This window comes from Microcaecilia unicolor, chromosome 6 (assembly GCF_901765095.1).
Source record: "Microcaecilia unicolor chromosome 6, aMicUni1.1, whole genome shotgun sequence".
NCBI lineage: Eukaryota > Metazoa > Chordata > Amphibia > Gymnophiona > Siphonopidae > Microcaecilia > Microcaecilia unicolor.
The window spans coordinates 10803424-10820856 of NC_044036.1; the positions used below are offsets into that span (position 1 = coordinate 10803424).

The 17433-nt window shown below is 46.5% G+C and overlaps 1 protein-coding gene across 1 annotated transcript in view; it reads right to left on the reverse strand.

Annotated features, from left to right (window-relative positions):
- CCDC24 (coiled-coil domain containing 24) overlaps positions 1-17433 on the reverse strand; it is a 115364-nt gene that overhangs the window by 37647 nt on the left and 60284 nt on the right. The window contains exon 5 of the mRNA XM_030205355.1: positions 13179-13283. Coding sequence (XP_030061215.1) covers positions 13179-13283 — 105 coding nt within the window. The remainder of the gene's footprint in view (positions 1-13178; positions 13284-17433) is intronic.

Sequence of the window (17433 nt, forward strand, 5' to 3'; positions counted from 1 at the left end):
TGTAGTTTCATCGCATGCCCCCTAGTCCTAGTATTTTTGGAAAGCGTGAACAGAAGCTTCACATCCACCTGTTCCACTCCACTCATTATTTTATATACCTCTATCATGTCTCCCCTCAGCCGTCTCTTCTCCAAGCTGAAAAGCCCTGGCCTCCTTAGTCTTTCTTCATAGGGAAGTCGTCCCATCCCCGCTATCATTTTAGTCGCCCTTCGCTGCACCTTTTCCAGCATTCTTCAAGCCCAATCTCATCACTGGCGTCCTTGCCACCCAGTAGGACACCTGTAGCCCACCTTTCCCACCTTTAGTGTCTTCCTTGGTTCTCTCTGTGAAATTTCAGCTGACACAATCCAGATGTATCAGCAGCATCCCAGAGTTATAACAGCCTGTGGAAATTAACCCTGTCACTGCTAGTAGAGGCAGAGTCTCAATGAATGCACCTCCCCCCCCCCCCCCCCCCCTCCCGGTTGTGTTGTTAGATGCCTGCAGGCTGTGCTCGGAGTCCCGCAGACGCCGCTGTCTCTGATTTTACTCCAACCGGGGAAGAAAACTCCAGAACTTGGTAAGATCAATCCTCAGGTCTTTATAAGATCAAGGGGACTGGAGTCTCCTTTTTGGAGTCTCCTTTTAGTATGACCCTCATATAGTCTTATATTCGTGTTCAGGTTCTTTGTTAATTTATCAAATTTAACATCTAAATCCAGCTTACATCTTGGGAGCACCAAATATTCATAAAAAATTGTATTCCTGTGTGTTTTCTGTTTTGGCCTTAGGATTATTTAGATGTGTTCACAGTCTATTGTTTCAGAGTCAACAAGCTGTAACATGAATCAAAAGCCCAAAATAGTTAACCATTGCCAGAGACTCGGCTTTCACAGCGGGGTCCATCTGGGATGGAAGAGCTGGGAATCTGAGAAAGGAACAAAACCCCTGAAGCATTTTCCAATATCCTTTCCAATTCTCCATCAAATAACTGGAATATAGTAAATGACGGTGGAAAATGACCAGTGTGGCCCTTCGAGTCTGCCCAGGAAGCAGTGGTGTAGCCAAGGGTGGGCCCGGGTTTAAGTTTAAGTTTCCTCATCGAATGGAACATTTTCTTTGTTGTGGAGTTTACTTGGTTCTCAAGAGTAAGGTTGCGGTCGATTATGACGCCAAGTATTTTTAGGCTATCTGAGATAGGGAGGGTGTGATCTGGGGTGTTTATGGTTGTGGGATTGTACCTATTATGATGTGATGTGATGAGAGGATGAGGCAGTGTATATATATCCTTCCATTGGGAATGTGTGTTGAAAATGTTTTGTTTTTTTCTTAGGCCATTTCAAACTTTTCCCCTATTTCCAGATTTTATTTTTCAGTTCATTTTACATATTTGCTTTAATTGTTAAAAAATGGATAACACACATTAAACTTTTTAGCACACATTAATCAATTCAGTTGTCGCTTAGCATGCGTTACATTGATTTTACATGCACTACATATTTTAAGGTGCAATCAATCCAAATACGGACTAATGAACGCACATCCCTAGCTTCCAACCTTAGGGAGCCTTCTGTGCCTACGTCCATCAGCATTTCATTTCAATCGTCGCTACTACTACTACTAATCATTTCTATAGCGCCACTAGACGTACTGCAGATAAAGACCTGAATGGTCCATCCAGTCTGCCCAACAGTCACATTCATGATCAATTCAAGATTTAAATCAACAATGAACGTGATACTAAATACTTGATTGTGGTCTTTCTTTGGTGTTTCTGGGACATAGACCGTAGAAGTCCCATCCCCCCCCCCCCCCCCCCCCCCCCCCCCCCCCCGGCTCTGTCCTTACGTTCCAACTACAAAGCCCACTCCAGCATATCCAAATCCGTCTTGTCATTTGTGGGACAAAGACCGTAAAAGTCTGCCCGCCTGTCCTCACGTTCCAAACCACTGAAGTTTCCGTCGAAGTTCTCTCCAATCCATCCTAAACTGGATCGCCATATGCGGGACTCAGACCGTATAAGGCAGCTCAGCACCGGCCTTAGTTAATGCAGCCAGAATCGCCATCTAAGCACCACTTCACATGCAAACACATATGCAACCCTTTAAGTTTTGTTTTTTTCTATGATTCGTTTTCTAACTAGAGATCTTCTGTGTTCATTCCAACGCCTTTTTGAATCCCACTACCTCCCTCAGGAGGCCATTCCGGGCATCCAACACCGTCTCCGTGAAAAAGAATTTTCTGACATTACTCCTGAGTCTACCATTTCACAAGGTTTAATGCTGATCAACCACAGCCCTGTTCTGATTCCCCTCTAGCTACACAGCGATTCATTGAAAGCAGTTTCCACATTGAATGGAACATTTTCTTTGTTGTGGAGTTTACTTGGTTCTCAAGAATGTTTGTCCGTTTGGGAAGCTCGCCAGGTGCCCTTGGCCTGGATTGGCCGCTGTCGTGGACAGGATGCTGGGCTCGATGGACCCTTGGTCTTTTCCCAGTGTAGCATTACTTATGTAGAACATAAAACAGTGAATTATCTACAGTCAACTGAGCTACACTATGAATATCAATTCCTTCTTGACCTAACACACCCACTCAGCCAGCTGAGGTCCATCAGGGGTTAATAGCTGAGAGGTTTGGGGGTCAGATTTCTTGTTTTCTTTGGTTCATTTACTATAAACAACTCCCTGAATCTGGTCTTCATTTTTGTACAATTCCTTCTTTGTTTTTTACCGGAGAAGGCTGTTCTCCCCCCCCCCCCCCCCCCCCCCCGCCCCCCAATCTCCCATCATTGTCATTCTCTGCAGAGTTGGACTAGGCCTGTAGGCTTTGCATTCCACTGCTGCACTGTTTATGAATGGGGTGGGGTGGAGATCTAGGCAGGTCTGGGAGGACTAGGCCACACCAGGTAGAAATGCAGCTGACAGATGCAGGAGAAAGATTACTGCACTTGACTGAGGACCGGTGGGCCCTCATCTACGATGTACGTTAATCCATCATTTCACCACGAGGAGGGGCAGAATATCATATAAAAGCCAAAATGATTATTATACTGTATGTCTACAGCTCTTTACCTCATCTGTCTACTTTTTTCTCTCTTTTATCCATTTTTGTGTCTCTCTTATCCACTTCACACAATTCTAAATGAGGTTCACACTCAATGAACGGTTGTACCTAGTATAATATGAAACATATTCAACGACCATTTATAATGCAAAAATTCACTCTTTATTAACTGTCTTTTATAAATCTAACTATGTTCATTTGGGGACATTACCCCCCGCATTCTCTGCATGGACTATGCAGGTGTCTGCTGACTCAGTTTCTACCCTGCTGAGGATATGATAACTTTGTCTCTCTGTTGAGGGAAACAGAACTTCAGATGTACCTTCAGATGTACTGGCCTGGAGAGCAGTGGCGTACCAAGGGGGGGGGGGGGGGGCGGTGGGGGCGGTCCGCCCAGGGTGCACGCTGCTGGGGGGGGGGGGGGTGCCGTGGCACACGCCTTTGGGCTCCGAGTTTGCTATGCTAACTTCGCAAGTTCGCTGCAGCTCCCTCCCTCTGCCCCGGAACAGGTTACTTCCTGTTCCGGGGCAGAGGGAGCTGCAGCGAACCAGCGGTTAGCGTAGCGAACTCGGAGCCCACAGGCGCGCGCCGCAGATGCACCAGGGGGGTGTCATTTTGCGGGGGGGGGGGGGGCGCATCGGCGATCCGCCCTGGGTGTCATCGAGGGTAGGAACGCCACTGCTGGAGAGTGCAAATACTACTTCTGCATAACCCAACCAATAAGTGCATAAGTATTGCCACTCTGGGACAGACCAAAGGTTCATCAAGCCCAGCATCCTATTCCCAACAGTAGCCAAACCAGGTCACAAATACCTGGCAAGATCCCAAAAAAGTTCAATACATTTTATGCTGTTTATCCCAGAAATAAGCAGTGGATTTTTCCCAAGTCAATTTAACAATGGTCTGTGGACTTGTCTTTTAGGAAGCCGTCCTAAACCAATATTTTGCCCTACTCAGCATCAGCAACAAAAAAGCATGGGGGCAAGGATGGAGATTGTTTCTTTGGCCTCTCTAATCAAAAAGGTGTTCTGTTGGCTCTATATAAGGTATTGATCACTCTAGAATCAATATAGATTTTTTGAGTTATTTGCTCAAGATAATCAGACAGTAGGGTAAAGGGTCATGGATTTGATATTCTGCCTTTCTATGGGTACAACCAGTTTATTTGCAGGTACGTTTTCTGTCCCTAGCGGGCCCAAATTCTAAGTTTTGTACCTAGGGCAATAGAGGGTTAAATGAGTTGCCCAGGATCACAAGGAGCTGCAGTGGGAATCGAACCCAGTTCCCCAGGATCTCAACCCACTGCACTAACCATTAGGCTACTCCTCCATTCCCAGGAAAAACAGCTTAATAAGATGGCAGCAAGTTGATAAGACCGAGGATGGAAAATACATTTTCAATCCCACAGGACATGCTGGATAACTTTGCTTTACACAACAGAAGCAAAGTCTTTGCTAGGCCCTGATTCAAATTCATTCACAGTGCCGTGGGTATTGTTCATCAGAACGACTGCCAAATTTCTCTCATTTACAATATCTTACAAATATGCAACTTCAGCTCCTGTGGTAAGCCAAAATTAAGTTCAAGAACATATGTGTCTGCCGGGGGGCTTTTCAGGGAATGTGTGCAGTCTTGTTTTGTACTGTCCACAAAATTGTGCATAAATGGATTTGTTTAGGCTGGTTAGAGTTGGCAGACCAAACAGCAATGTAACCAGAAGTCTAACAATTAGTTGATGCTAAACGGGACACTGGAGGCCGTAAGGAAGGAAACTTTTTCTTAAAGGAAAATGATGGAGGTCAAGCGGAGCTAGAAAGAGCCACTTGGGCTATACTGGGACTGACTGACCTACTACTACTTAACATTTCTAGAGTGCTACTAGGGTTACGCAGTGCTGTGCAAATTAACAAATAAGGGCAGTCCCTGCTCAGAAGAGCTTACAATATAAGGACGAAACGTCAAGTTGGGGTAGTTAAGATTTCCTGAGAAGAGGTGTAGTAATTAGGTGCTGAAGGCGACATTGAAGAGGTGGGCTTTGAGCATTGATTTGAAGATGGGTAGGGAGGGGGCACGGCGTATGGGCTCAGGGAGTTTGTTCCAGGCATGGGGTGAGGCGAGACAAAAGGGGTGGAGCCTGGAGTTGGAGGTGGTGGAGAAGGGTACTGAAAGGAGGAATTTGTCTTGAGAGCGGAGGTTACGGGTAGGGACGTAAGGGGAGATGAGGGTAGAGAGGTAAGGAGGGGCCGCAGATCGAGTGCATTTGTAGGTGAGTAAGAGAAGCTTGAATCTGATTGGGAGCCAGTGGAGTGACTTGAGGAGAGGGTTGATATGAGTATATCGGTTGAGGCGGAAGATAAGACGTGCGGCCGAGTTCTGGATGGACTGAAGGGGGGATAGATGGCTAAGTGCGAGGCCGGTGAGGAGTAGGTTGCAGTAGTCAAGGCGAGAGGTAATGAGAGAGTAGATGAGAGTTCGAGTGATGTGCTCGGAGAGGAGGGGGCGAATTTTGCTAATGTTATAGAGGAAGAAGCGACAGGTCTTGGCTATCTGCTGGACCTCCACTGACTGATTTGGTCGTCCCTAAACATGGATGTTTCTGACTTTTGGCAATTTTTGAAACCAAAGACGTCCATGTCAAAAACGGCCAAATTCAAGCCATTTGGTCGTGGGAGGAGCCAGCATTTCTAGTGCACTGGTTCTCACGACATGCCAGGACACCAACCGGGCACCCTAGGGGGCACTGCAGCAGACTTCACAAATTGCTCCCAGGAACATAGCTCCCTTACCTTTTGTGCTGATCCCCCCAACTGTATTCACAACTGTACACCACTACCATAGCCTTTACGGGTGAAGGGGGCACCTATATATGGGTACAGTGGGTTTGTGGTGGGTTTTGGAGAGCTTGCTGTTCCATCCACAAATGTAACAGGTAGTGGGGGTATGGGCCTGGGTCCGCCTGCCTAAAGTGCACTGCACCCACTAAAACTGCTCCAGGGACCTGCATGTGCTGTCATGGACCCGAGTATGACGTCTGAGGCTGGCATACAGGCTGGCATGATGTATTTTGAAAGATGTTTTTTTGAGGATGGGAGGGGGTTAGTGACCACTGGGGGAGTAACGGGAGATCATCCCTGATTCTCTCCGGTGGTCATCTGGTCATTTCAGGCACCTTTTTGTGCCTTAGTCGTAAGAAAAATAGGTCCGGGTGAAAACATCCAAGTGTTCGTCAGGGACGTGCTTGCTTTTTCGATTATGGGTCAAGGATGTCCAAGTATTAGGCACGCCCAAGTCCCACCTTCGCTATGCCTCCGACACACCCCCTTGAACTTTAGCCGTCCTTGCGACGGAGTGCAGTTGGGGACATCCTAATTCGGGTTTCGATTATACCGATTTGGACATCTACTACTACTACTACTACCTGCTCAAAGGAGCTTACAATCTAAAGGACAAAAAATGCACTCAATCAAATTGGGGCAATCTGGATTTCCTGGATAGAGGTCCAATGGTTAGGTGCCGAAAGCGACATTGAAGAGGTGGGCTTTAAGCAAGGATTTGAAGATGGGCAGGGAGGGGGTTTGGCGTATGGGCTCAGGGAGTTTATTCCAAGCATAGGGTGAGGCGAGGCAGAAAGGGCGAAGCCTGGAGTTGGCGGTAGTGGAGAAGGGTACTGAGAGGAGGGATTTGTCCTGTGAGCGGAGGTTACAGGTAGGGGCGTAGGGGGAGATGAGGGTAGAGAGGTAATGGGGGGCTGCAGATTGAGTGCATTTGTAGGTTAGTAGGAGAAGCTTGAACTATATGCGGTACCTGATCGGAAGCCAGTGAAGTGACTTGAGGAGAGAGGTGATATGAGCATATCGGTCCAGGCGGAAGATAAGATGGGCAGCAGAGTTCTGATTTATGTCGAAAGATGGACGTCCTTCTCTTTCGAAAATGAGCCCAATAGTCTCCCATCGTTAGTGATCTGAAAAGTCTGGGGGGGGGGGGCATATTGAGCTACAGCATTGAACAGATATGATGAATACCTATAGAAAGTATTTTATGGGCCATGATCAAAGCTTTACGTTGGATACAATATTTTATAGGAAGCCAGTGATTTTGAATAAACAGGAGCAATATGATCAAACTTCTTCGCATGAGTAAATACACGCAAGGCAGTGTTTTACACTGATTGCAAATGACGAAGGGAAGCCTGTGAAGTACCCGAGGAGATGATGTTACAATAATCTAAGCGAGATAGAAGAGTAGTGTAAAAAAAGAGTCATTTGCGACTTTGTATCCAGAAAGAACCGAACAGAACGAAACTGTCTCAAAGTGATAAAACAAGACCTGGTCAAGGTTGCTATCTGTGGGGTAAATGATAATTCATGATCTAAAATTATACTCAGGTATTTAAACTGGGGAAAAAATTGTAGCGGATAGCCGTGTAAGGAAGGTAGCCCAACAGAAACAGACAGTTATCTTAGAAGGGTTGAGAACTAACTTATTATCGCTTAGCCAAGAAGACATACTATCAAGCGCTGTTTGAAGAGGACCAATGTCAGGGAATCAGTAATATGAATGAGCAAAATGTCGTCAGCATAGTAATAAGCTTTTATACCAAGATCTGGAATGAGACCAGTGAGAGGCCCGAGATAGATATTAAAAAGAAACGGTCCTAGGGCCGAGCCCTATGGTACTCCAAAAGCCAAAGACTGAGGAGAGGATAGTGAACCAGTAAATGAAACCAAATAAGATCTATTAGGAAGAAAACCATTGTTGAACAGTTGCTGTTAAACAATACCAGAAAGACGGGCAATGAGGAGTTGGTCGATTAGGTCGAATACAACCAATAAATCTAATGAAATAAGGAGAGCTGTGTAATTCATTGACCAGAGATGTTAATACAGTTTCTGTACTATAACCCAGACGAAAACCTGACTGATTTGGGTGAAGTATATTGTAGGGATTGATATGTTGAAGTTGGTGGAAGACTATCTTCTCGACGATCTTAGAAACAAAGCATAAATTGGAGACTGGATGGCAGTTAGAAATCATAGATGGGCCACTGCTATGACCTTTGAAAATACAGCGTAAAATGGAATTACATAGGGCTAGGTTTACTAAGTGATGCTATGGGCGTGTTAGCGTTTTTAAGGCACGTAAATGGTTTACGCACGTTAAACGCTAATGTGCCCATAGAAATGTATAGGCCTGCACCTTAGTAAACATACCTCATATTGTTAGAATTGATAACCTAGAAAATCTACAACCAAGCTTAAATCCACTGTAGCTACTGTTTCCCAGGATAAAAGTTTATTTTTAACAAGATTTGAGAATTTGGAAAATTATAATTTTCCTCAATCTGATTTTCTCTCTGCAAAGGAGTTTGTTTGTTAAATTTCTAACTACTGTTTCGAGATATCCTGGTACCGTGGCTCCGCCTGAGCAAAAGATTTATTATTGATCTCAAACAAATAGGACTGATGAACTATCTGCTCCATTGGATGTGTCAGCTATATTGGAGTCCTCAACGGAAGAACTTAAAAGTAGATGAACACTATTGGTTTTGTTTGTATTTTTACAGGATAAAGAAGCAATTATGAAACTTAATTATCGTGCCAGAGATACAAACTTTTATGGCGTCAAAATACTAGTTTTTCCCCAATGTGTGTAAATGGACTCAGCTTAATTTAATGCCAAGAAATGCAGGGTCATGCACTTGGGTCACAAAAACCCATGGGAACAGTACAGTATGGGGGGGGGGGTGAAGTGCTTCTGTGTACAAAAGAAGAGTGGGACTTGGGGGTGATTGTATCTGATCATCTTAAGGTGACCAAACAGGTAGAAAAGACCGCGTTCAAAGCCAGAAGGATGCTTGGGTGCATAAGGAGAGGGATGACCAGCAGGAAAAAAGAGGTGATAGTGCTCTTGTATAAATCTCTGGTGAGGTCCATTTAGAGTACTGCGTGCAATTCTGGAAAGATATAAGCAGGATGGAGTCGGTCCAGAGGGTGGCTACTAGGTGGGGGGAGGCGGGGCTAGTGCTGGGCAGACTTCTACGGTCTGTGGCCTGAAAATGGCAGATACAATTCAAGGTAAGGTATACACAAAAAGTAGCACATATGAGTTTATCTTGTTGGGCAGACTGGATGGACCGTACAGGTCTTTTTCTGCCGTCATCTACTATGTTACTATGTTACACTGGTCAGTGGTCTCTGTCATAAAACATATAGGGACAGGCTTATAAACCTCAACATGTATATGCTGGAAGCAGTGGCGTAGGAAGGGGGGGCGGTGGGGCGGTCCACCCCTGGTGCACGCCGCTGGGGGGTGTCGGCGCCTCGCTGGTTCCTTGCTCTCTCTGCCCCGGAACAGGTTACTTCCTGTTCTGGGGCAGAGACAGCAGGGAACCAGCGAGGCGCCGACACCCCCCAGCGGCGTGCACTCGGTGGATTGGCTCTCCCGCCCGCCCCTCACCGGCTTCCACGTTTGTTCTCGAGGGGGGGGCTGCGCTCCGGAGGGGGGAGGGTGCGCCGCGCTGCACCCGGGGGGGGGGGGGGTGCGCAGCTGCGACCCGCCCCGGGTGTCAGCTGCCCTCGCGACGCCACTGGCTGGAAGAGAGGAGGGAGAGAGGAGATATGATAGAGATGTTTAAATACCTCCGTGGTATCAATGTACAAGAGGCGAGCCTTTTTCAAATGAAGGAAAACTCTGGAATGAGAGGGCATGCGATGAAGTTAAGAGGAAACAGCTTAGGAGGCAATTTGAGAAAATACTCTTTCACGGAAAGGGTGGCGGATGCGTGGAATGGCCTTCTGGTGAAGGTCGTGGAGACAAGGACTTTGTCTAGGTTTAAGAAGGTGTAGGACAGACCCATGGGATGTGTTACGAAAAGGAGGAGTTAGTGATTACTGAGGATGGCCCTTATCTGCCCTCATGTTTCTTTACCCAGGGCTGGTTAACCATTACACAGACTAGGTATTATCCTAGGGCAGCAAAGAGCAGCTGCAGTCAAAGCAAAAGTGATATCACACTGATGAACTAGGAGCACCCGGTCTTACCTGCACAGAGGGTGGGCAGTGGCAGTTTTCAAATAGCCTATTTACAGGGATTAATCACTTTTAGAAGGCAGCCTTATATACAACTAGTAAAAAAGGCCCGTTTCTGGAACGAATGAAACGGGCGCTAGCAAGGTTTTCCTGGGAGTGTGTATGTTTGAGAGAGAGAGAGCCAGAGTGAATGTGCGGGTGTGTGACAGAGTGAGACTGTCTGTGTGAGTGACAGTGTGTGTGTGAGAATGAGAGTGTGTGACAGGGCCCCCTCCCCTGTTCCTAATGCCCCTCACCCTGTTCCCTCCCCTCCTTTTCCTCCTCCTTCCCACACTTTGGGTTCCTTAAGGCTTTCAAAACGTATATGTACCCCCGTGGCCCTAATGCCCAGTATCCGGATACCCCACCGCTTTCCTCCTCACCCCTCCCCCAAGATGTAATACTTTCACGTCCTTCATTTTTTTTAAAAAAGTGTCCTATCTACCCTGTGTACAAATGCCCGGCATTCAGATTGTGTTCCTCTCGTAAATTTACATTTCTTGCATTCATTCAGAACTCCCCCCCCCCCCCCCCCCCCCCCGAACACTTTTGGTTCCTTCAGTCTTTTAAAACTGTCCTATGTACCCTGTGTGCTAATGGCCAGCATTGAGATTGTTTTCCTGTCCCAAATTTGCATGTCTTTCAGTCATTCACAACTCCCCCCCCCCCCCGCCCCTTCTCCAGTTTAACACATTCGTTTCCTTCAGTCTTTTAAAACTCTCCTATCTACCCTGTGTCCTAATGGCCAGCATTCAGATTGTTTTCCTTTCCCAAATGTTCATGTCTTTCAGTAGTTCAGAACTCCCCCCCCTCCCCCCCCTTTAACACTTTCGGTTCCTTCAGTCTTTTAAAACTCTCCTATGTACCCTGTGTCCTAATGGCCAGCATTCAGATTGTTTTGCTTTGCCAAATTGTCTGTCACTTCCGGCAGGCACGGTCCCAAGCACATCCTGTTGGAGGTGAGAATTATTATATAGGATAAACAGAACTGTTCCAGGAGGGGAGGTATTGCTATGATCAGGATCAAACTCCCAGGGAGAGGGGCTAAGTGAGGAGGGTGGGGGGAGAGAAGAACAAGGCTTAAATTTCATCTAGGTGTCCAGTATCCCTGTACAAGCCCTGTCTTTAACGGTCTATCAAATCTCTCACAAAGTCAGGTAAGTTAGGCAGCAACATCCCAAGTATTCCTTGCTTTCTCTGAATAACTTTATGTTGCAAGTACAAGAGTCAGAACTAACTCCAAAACAAAAAAAAACACAATTCAAGCTTATTTTTGAAAGAGAAAGACGCCCATATTTCGACCCAAATCAGGAGATGGGCTTCTTTCTCCCGTGGGCGCCCAAATCGGTATAATCGAAAGACGATTTTGGGCGTCTCCAACTTCAATCTGTTGCGGGAACGGACAAAGTTGACGGGGGCGTGTCGGAGGTGTGGTGAAGGTGGGACTGGGGTGTGTTTATCGGCCGAGGAGAGATGGGTGCCCTCGGCCAATAATCGAAAAAAGAAGGGCGCCAGAAGAGAGAATTTGGGTCACTTTTTCTGGACCCTCTTTTCTCACGAACAAGTCCCCAAAAAGTGCCCCAACTGCCCAGATGACCACCGCAGGGAATCGGGGATGACCTCCCCTGAGTCCCCCAGTGGTCACTAACCCCCTCCCACCCAAAAAAAACAACTTTAAAAACTTTTTTTTTCCAGCCTATATGCCAGCCTCAAATGTCATACCCAGCTCCATAACAGCAGTATGCAGGTCCTTGGAGCAGTTGTTAGTGGGTGCAGTACACTTCAGGCAGGTGGACCCAGGCTCAACCCCCCCTACCTGTTACACTTGTGCTGGTAAATGGGAGCGCTCCAAACCGCCTCCAAAACCAGGGCCGTGCCGATGCGGTAAGCGGGGTAAGCACCGCAGGGGGGCGCTATCCTCTGGGGGGCGCCGCCGCTGTGTGCTTACCCTGCCCTCCCGCTCCCATGTAGGAACTGCCCGCCCTCTTCTCCCCCCCAAGAACCCATTCCTTTTTTTTTTCTTTTAAATTTACCTTCCTCCGGCAGCGCAGCGTCAGTGAAGAAGGCGGCACTCCCAGTCCCGACGTCTCTAGCCTTCCCTTGTTCGCTGCTCACTGCCCCGCCTTCTTCTGACATCATCCTTGACGTCAGAAGAAGGCAGGGCAGTGAGCAGCGAACAAGGGAAGGCTAGAGAGACGTCGGGACTGGGAGCGCCGCCTCCTTCACTGACGCTGTGCTGCCGGAGGAAGGTAAATTTAAAAGAAAAAAAAAAGGAACGGGATCTTGGGGGGGAGAAGAGGGCGGGCAGTTCCTACATGGGAGCAGGAGGGCAGGGGAGAGAGGGGAATCGCTGCCTTGGAGCCAGGCAGGTGCGGGGGGGGGGGGGGGCGTCAACTGGTAGTCTGCAGGGGGGCGCCAGAGACCCTTGGCATGGCCCTGCCCAAAACCCACTGTACCCACATCTAGGTGCCCCTCTTCAGCCATAAGTGCTATGGTAATGGTGTAGAGTTGTGGGCAGTGGGTTTGGGGGGGATTTGGGGGGCTCAGCACCCAAGGGAAGGGAGCTATGGACTTGGGAGGTATTTTAATTTTTTTGGTAATTGTTACAAGTGCTCCCTAGGGTGCCCGGTTGGTGTCCTGGCATGTGAGGGAGACCAGTGCACTACGAATCCTGGCCCCTCCCATGACCAAATGCCTTGGATTTGTTTGCTTTTTAGCTGGGCGCCTTCGGTTTCCATTATCGCTGAAAAACTAAATCACCCAGCTCAAATCCGCCCAAATCTGATCCATTTGCCCGGCACAAACTGTATTATCGATAAAAAGATGGATGCCCATTTTCTTTAAAAATATGGTCTGGCCCGCCCCTTCACGTACCCGTCCTCGGAGATAGACGCCCATGGAGATAGGTGTTCGCGTTCGATTATGCCCCTCAATATATCTCGAGGCTTCACAATAAATCAGATCTAATATATACTTTACACAATTTATGGCTTTGTTTGACTGTCAGTCATTCCCAATAACCCATCAGGCAACTCTGCTAGTATAGTATATTTATCATGTACTCACCGAAGGTGAGCCACAACCTCGTCAATAGAAGAAATGTTCAGCTTCTCCTTGATGGCATCCAGGGTGTCTCCTAAGCTGCAGCCCATGGAGAGGGAGGAGCCCATTCTGGCAGGAGGAAAGACAGGCGTGCCATTACTGGAGGCTAAGATCTTTGGGAATCTCACTGGAGAGGCTGCAGGTAAAGGTAGGCCCCATCGCCTACAAACTAGGGGAGAAGGAGGCACCAAGAACACACATAAATGGCCAGAATATCAGCACACAGGGGCATAAATGTAGGGTTACCATATGTCCGGATTTACCTGGACATGTCCTCTTTTTGAGGACATGTCCGGGCAACCGGGCGGGTTTTGCCAATTGTCCAGAAATCCAGACAAATGGGCAGATTGCTAGCCTCTCCTCCCCTCCCCTTACTTACTACTGCCCTAGTGGTCTAGTGACCTCTTCCGCCTTCGGGGCAGGAAAGAGCCCCCTCTTTCTTGCCCGGAGCGCTGCCCTGCATGCATCCTTCCTGTTGTGATCTCGGCGCCGATTCAAAATGGCCGCCGAGAGTTGAAGTGACCTCGCGAGACTTCAACTCTCGGCGGCCATTTTGAATTGGCACCGAGCATCAGCAACAGGAAGGATGCATGCAGGGCAGCGCTCCGGGCAGGAAACAAGGGGCTCTTTCCTGCCTCGTAGAGGTCACTAGACCACCAGGGCAGTAGTAAGGTAAGGGGAGTGGGGGATGATGGGGTGTGTGATGGGGGGAGGTTCATTAATCTCATCCCATGGCTTTTCCTACCATCTCTATGCTGATGACTCCCAAATCTACCTTTCTACCCCTGATATCTCACCTTGCATCCAAACCAAAGTTTCAGTGTGCTTGTCTGACATCGCTGTCTGGATGTCTCAACGCCACCTGAAATTAAATATGACCAAAACCGAGCTTCTCATTTTCCCCCCCAAACCCACCTCCCCGCTCCCCCCATTTTCTATTTCTGTTGATGGCTCTCTCATTCTCCCTGTCTCCTCAGCTCGAAACCTTGGGGTCATCTTTGAATCTTCTCTCTCCTTCTCTGCTCATATCCAGCAGGTCGCCAAGACCTGTCGTTTCTTTCTTTACAACATCCGTAAAATCCGCCCCTTTCTTTCCGAGCACTCTACCAAAACCCTCATCCACACCCTTGTCACCTCTCGTTTAGACTACTGCAATCTGCTTCTTGCTGGCCTCCAACTTAGTCACCTCTCCCCCCTCCAGTCGGTTCAAAACTCTGCTGCCCGTCTCATCTTCCGCCAGGGTCGCTTTACTCATACTACCCCTCTCCTCAAGATCCTTCACTGGCTCCCTATCCGTTTTCGCATCCTGTTCAAACTTCTTCTACTGACCTATAAATGTACTCACTCTGCTGCTCCCCAGTATCTCTCCACACTCGTCCATCCCTACACCCCTTCCCGTGCACTCCGCTCCATGGATCTGTTCCCTTCTCCACTACTGCCAACTCCAGACTTCGCGCCTTCTGTCTCGCTGCACCCTACGCCTGGAATAAACTTCCTGAGCCCCTACGTCTTGCCCCATCCTTGGCCACCTTTAAATCTAGACTGAAAGCCCACCTCTTTAACATTGCTTTTGACTCGTAACCACTTGTAACCACTCGCCTCCACCTACCCTCCTCTCCTCCTTCCTGTACACATTAATTGATCTGATTTGCTTACTTTATTTTTTATTTATTAGATTGTAAGCTCTTTGAGCAGGGACTGTCTTTCTTCTATGTTGGTGCAGCGCTGCGTATGCCTTGTAGCGCTATAGAAATGCTAAATAGTAGTAGTAGTAGTAGGGGCGGAACGAGGGCGTGAAAGGGGGCGGAATGGGGTGGGGCATGTGTCCTTCTTTTTGGGGAGCAAAATTGTTGGAATAATGTATTGTGTTTTACATGCATTGTCTGTCAGCAATGTTTTTTTTTTTTCTTTCTCTGTGATTACTCTGTGATTACTCTGTGACCTCTGATGTGAATTACCTAGAGAGGTCACACCCATGCAACTTCCTGTGGTGTGGTTAGGAACAGCAAGCACATGGAGCTCTAATGGTCTCTCCTAATCTGAGGATCTATGGTGTGAGCATCCATTACCATCTAAGCACATGGAAAGAGCTGATAAACCAAATGTATTATATTATGTATATATAAGCCTGCTGAATATCAATCTAACTAAAACTGTGAGTAAACAGATGTTTTGTTAATTCAACTTTAAAGTGACTCAGCAGTGAATTATTCTGGGGTGTATGTGAGAGAGATGAAGAAAAGAAATTAACATTTCTAAAGCTGAAGCTGTGTGTATAAAAATCTGCTAATTATTTACTACAAATAATCCAACAAAAGGGTTATGGGCCCAGCCCAGGAATTGAAAAAGGAAAAAGAGAAATATTACCAGGCAGTGAAAAAGCCAAATTTTTTCTCTTAAGTTTTAAAAGAAAGATTCAGTCTGTCTCTCTCTCCCCCCCCCCCCCCCCCACACCAAACAGTAAGCAATGGCTGAGGGAAGAAATTCACCATTTTTCCACTCTCTCAAGGTGCCTAAATTAACTGAACATAATTATAAGCAATGGGAGCTAAGATTCGGATGTCTCCTTCAAGCAAAGAAATTAAGCATATGTTTAGACCAAAACAGAACAGCTGAAAATATGGCTGAATGGGACAATGCAAACTATTATGTGAAGTGCATGTTTTTTGAAGCTCTCTCAGAGAAACAAGCCATATTGGTGGAGGCAAAAGATACAGCAAAGGAAATTTTAGAAAAACTGAGAACTATGTATGCAACTACATATGCAAAACAGCAACCAATTTGGATGGCAGAGTTGAATGAAACCAAATTAAGGGATAAAAGTAAGTGTAATGATCACATTATGCATCTTATGTCTTCATTTCAAAAGTTAGAACTTTCTGGAATTCCCATGTGTGATGCATTGAAAAGAGCATTTCTTTTTACCTCACTATCAAAGAAGTTTGATGTTTTTAGGTCTGTAAATGAAGCCATTGAAGGGCAATCTTTTGAACAGGCAGCATCAAAACTGAGGCAGGAATGCATAATTAATGATTCTGAGGAGATGTGTTCTCAAAGACAGTCAGAGAGAAATGAAACAAATTTCTTGGCAAAGAATAGAGGAAGGTGGAGCTATGGGAAAACTCCACCCAAGGGCAAGCTGATTTGCTACTCATGTGGAAAGGAGGGACATGTATCTAAATGGTGTAAGGAAACACAAAACACCCCCTCTAGCTCACCTAAGCCAATGGAACAAAAGAATTTTCCAAGCAGGAAATGTACAAAGGACAATGATAAACATAAGAGCTTTCTAATGGCAGAAAAATCTTTGACTATGGTAAATAATAATTCAAATGAAAGTACTTGGATTTTGGATTCGGGGAGCACATGCCATTTAACCAATTGTAAGGATTTTTTTCAGGAAATGTGTCCAGAAGAAGGTATTCTTAATACTGCAAACGCAGGGACTGCTAAGATCCAAGCAAAAGGCATTGGATTCTTAAAATGCAAAGTGTCTAATGAAGTTGAATTGTTGCAGGAATTGATACATGAATTTGTGATACTTCAGGAGTCAGACAGCACACACCAGAATGAGAGAGTAATCTTCTTATTTGCCAGCAAACACAGTAGGACATCAGTTCTAGCTCTTTTCTTCTCTCAGCTCTTTTTGTGTCATGTGGCTTCTGTCTCAGCTGCTTCTCTTCTGCTGTCTCTCCTGTTATCTTCCAGCTTTCTTCTGACGTAAACTGCTTCTGCTCTCACTTAAATACTGTTCTATCCCCCTCCTAGCCTAGCCCCCCCTTACTCTCCAATTGGTTAAGGAATAGATTGGCTACCTTGCCTCAACCAATCATTACTTTTAAAATATCAGTTACATAGGTTTGATATTTCTCAAACTGACCTCTGACCTGGGGCCCCTCAAGCCAGACAATATGGCACTAGAACTCTTACATTTCTCATTATGATTGATTTCTCATCTATAGCTTAAACTGGGTTCCCTTAGAGACTAAGAGGCCCAATCTGACATTGGTTATTCTCATATTCCTAGTCAGCTTCATACTACCTGCTAGCTGAACTCTGGCATTCATTAAAGGGGTCAAAAGCCAGTCTTACTTAATGGCATAGCTTGTTATTACTTTCAGGACCATTCCTATACTTAGCTAATCAATCAAAGAGAAGCTTTTCCTGACCTTTTTCACCTATCAGCTTCTTACACAGAACTTGCTAGGACCACAGAAAA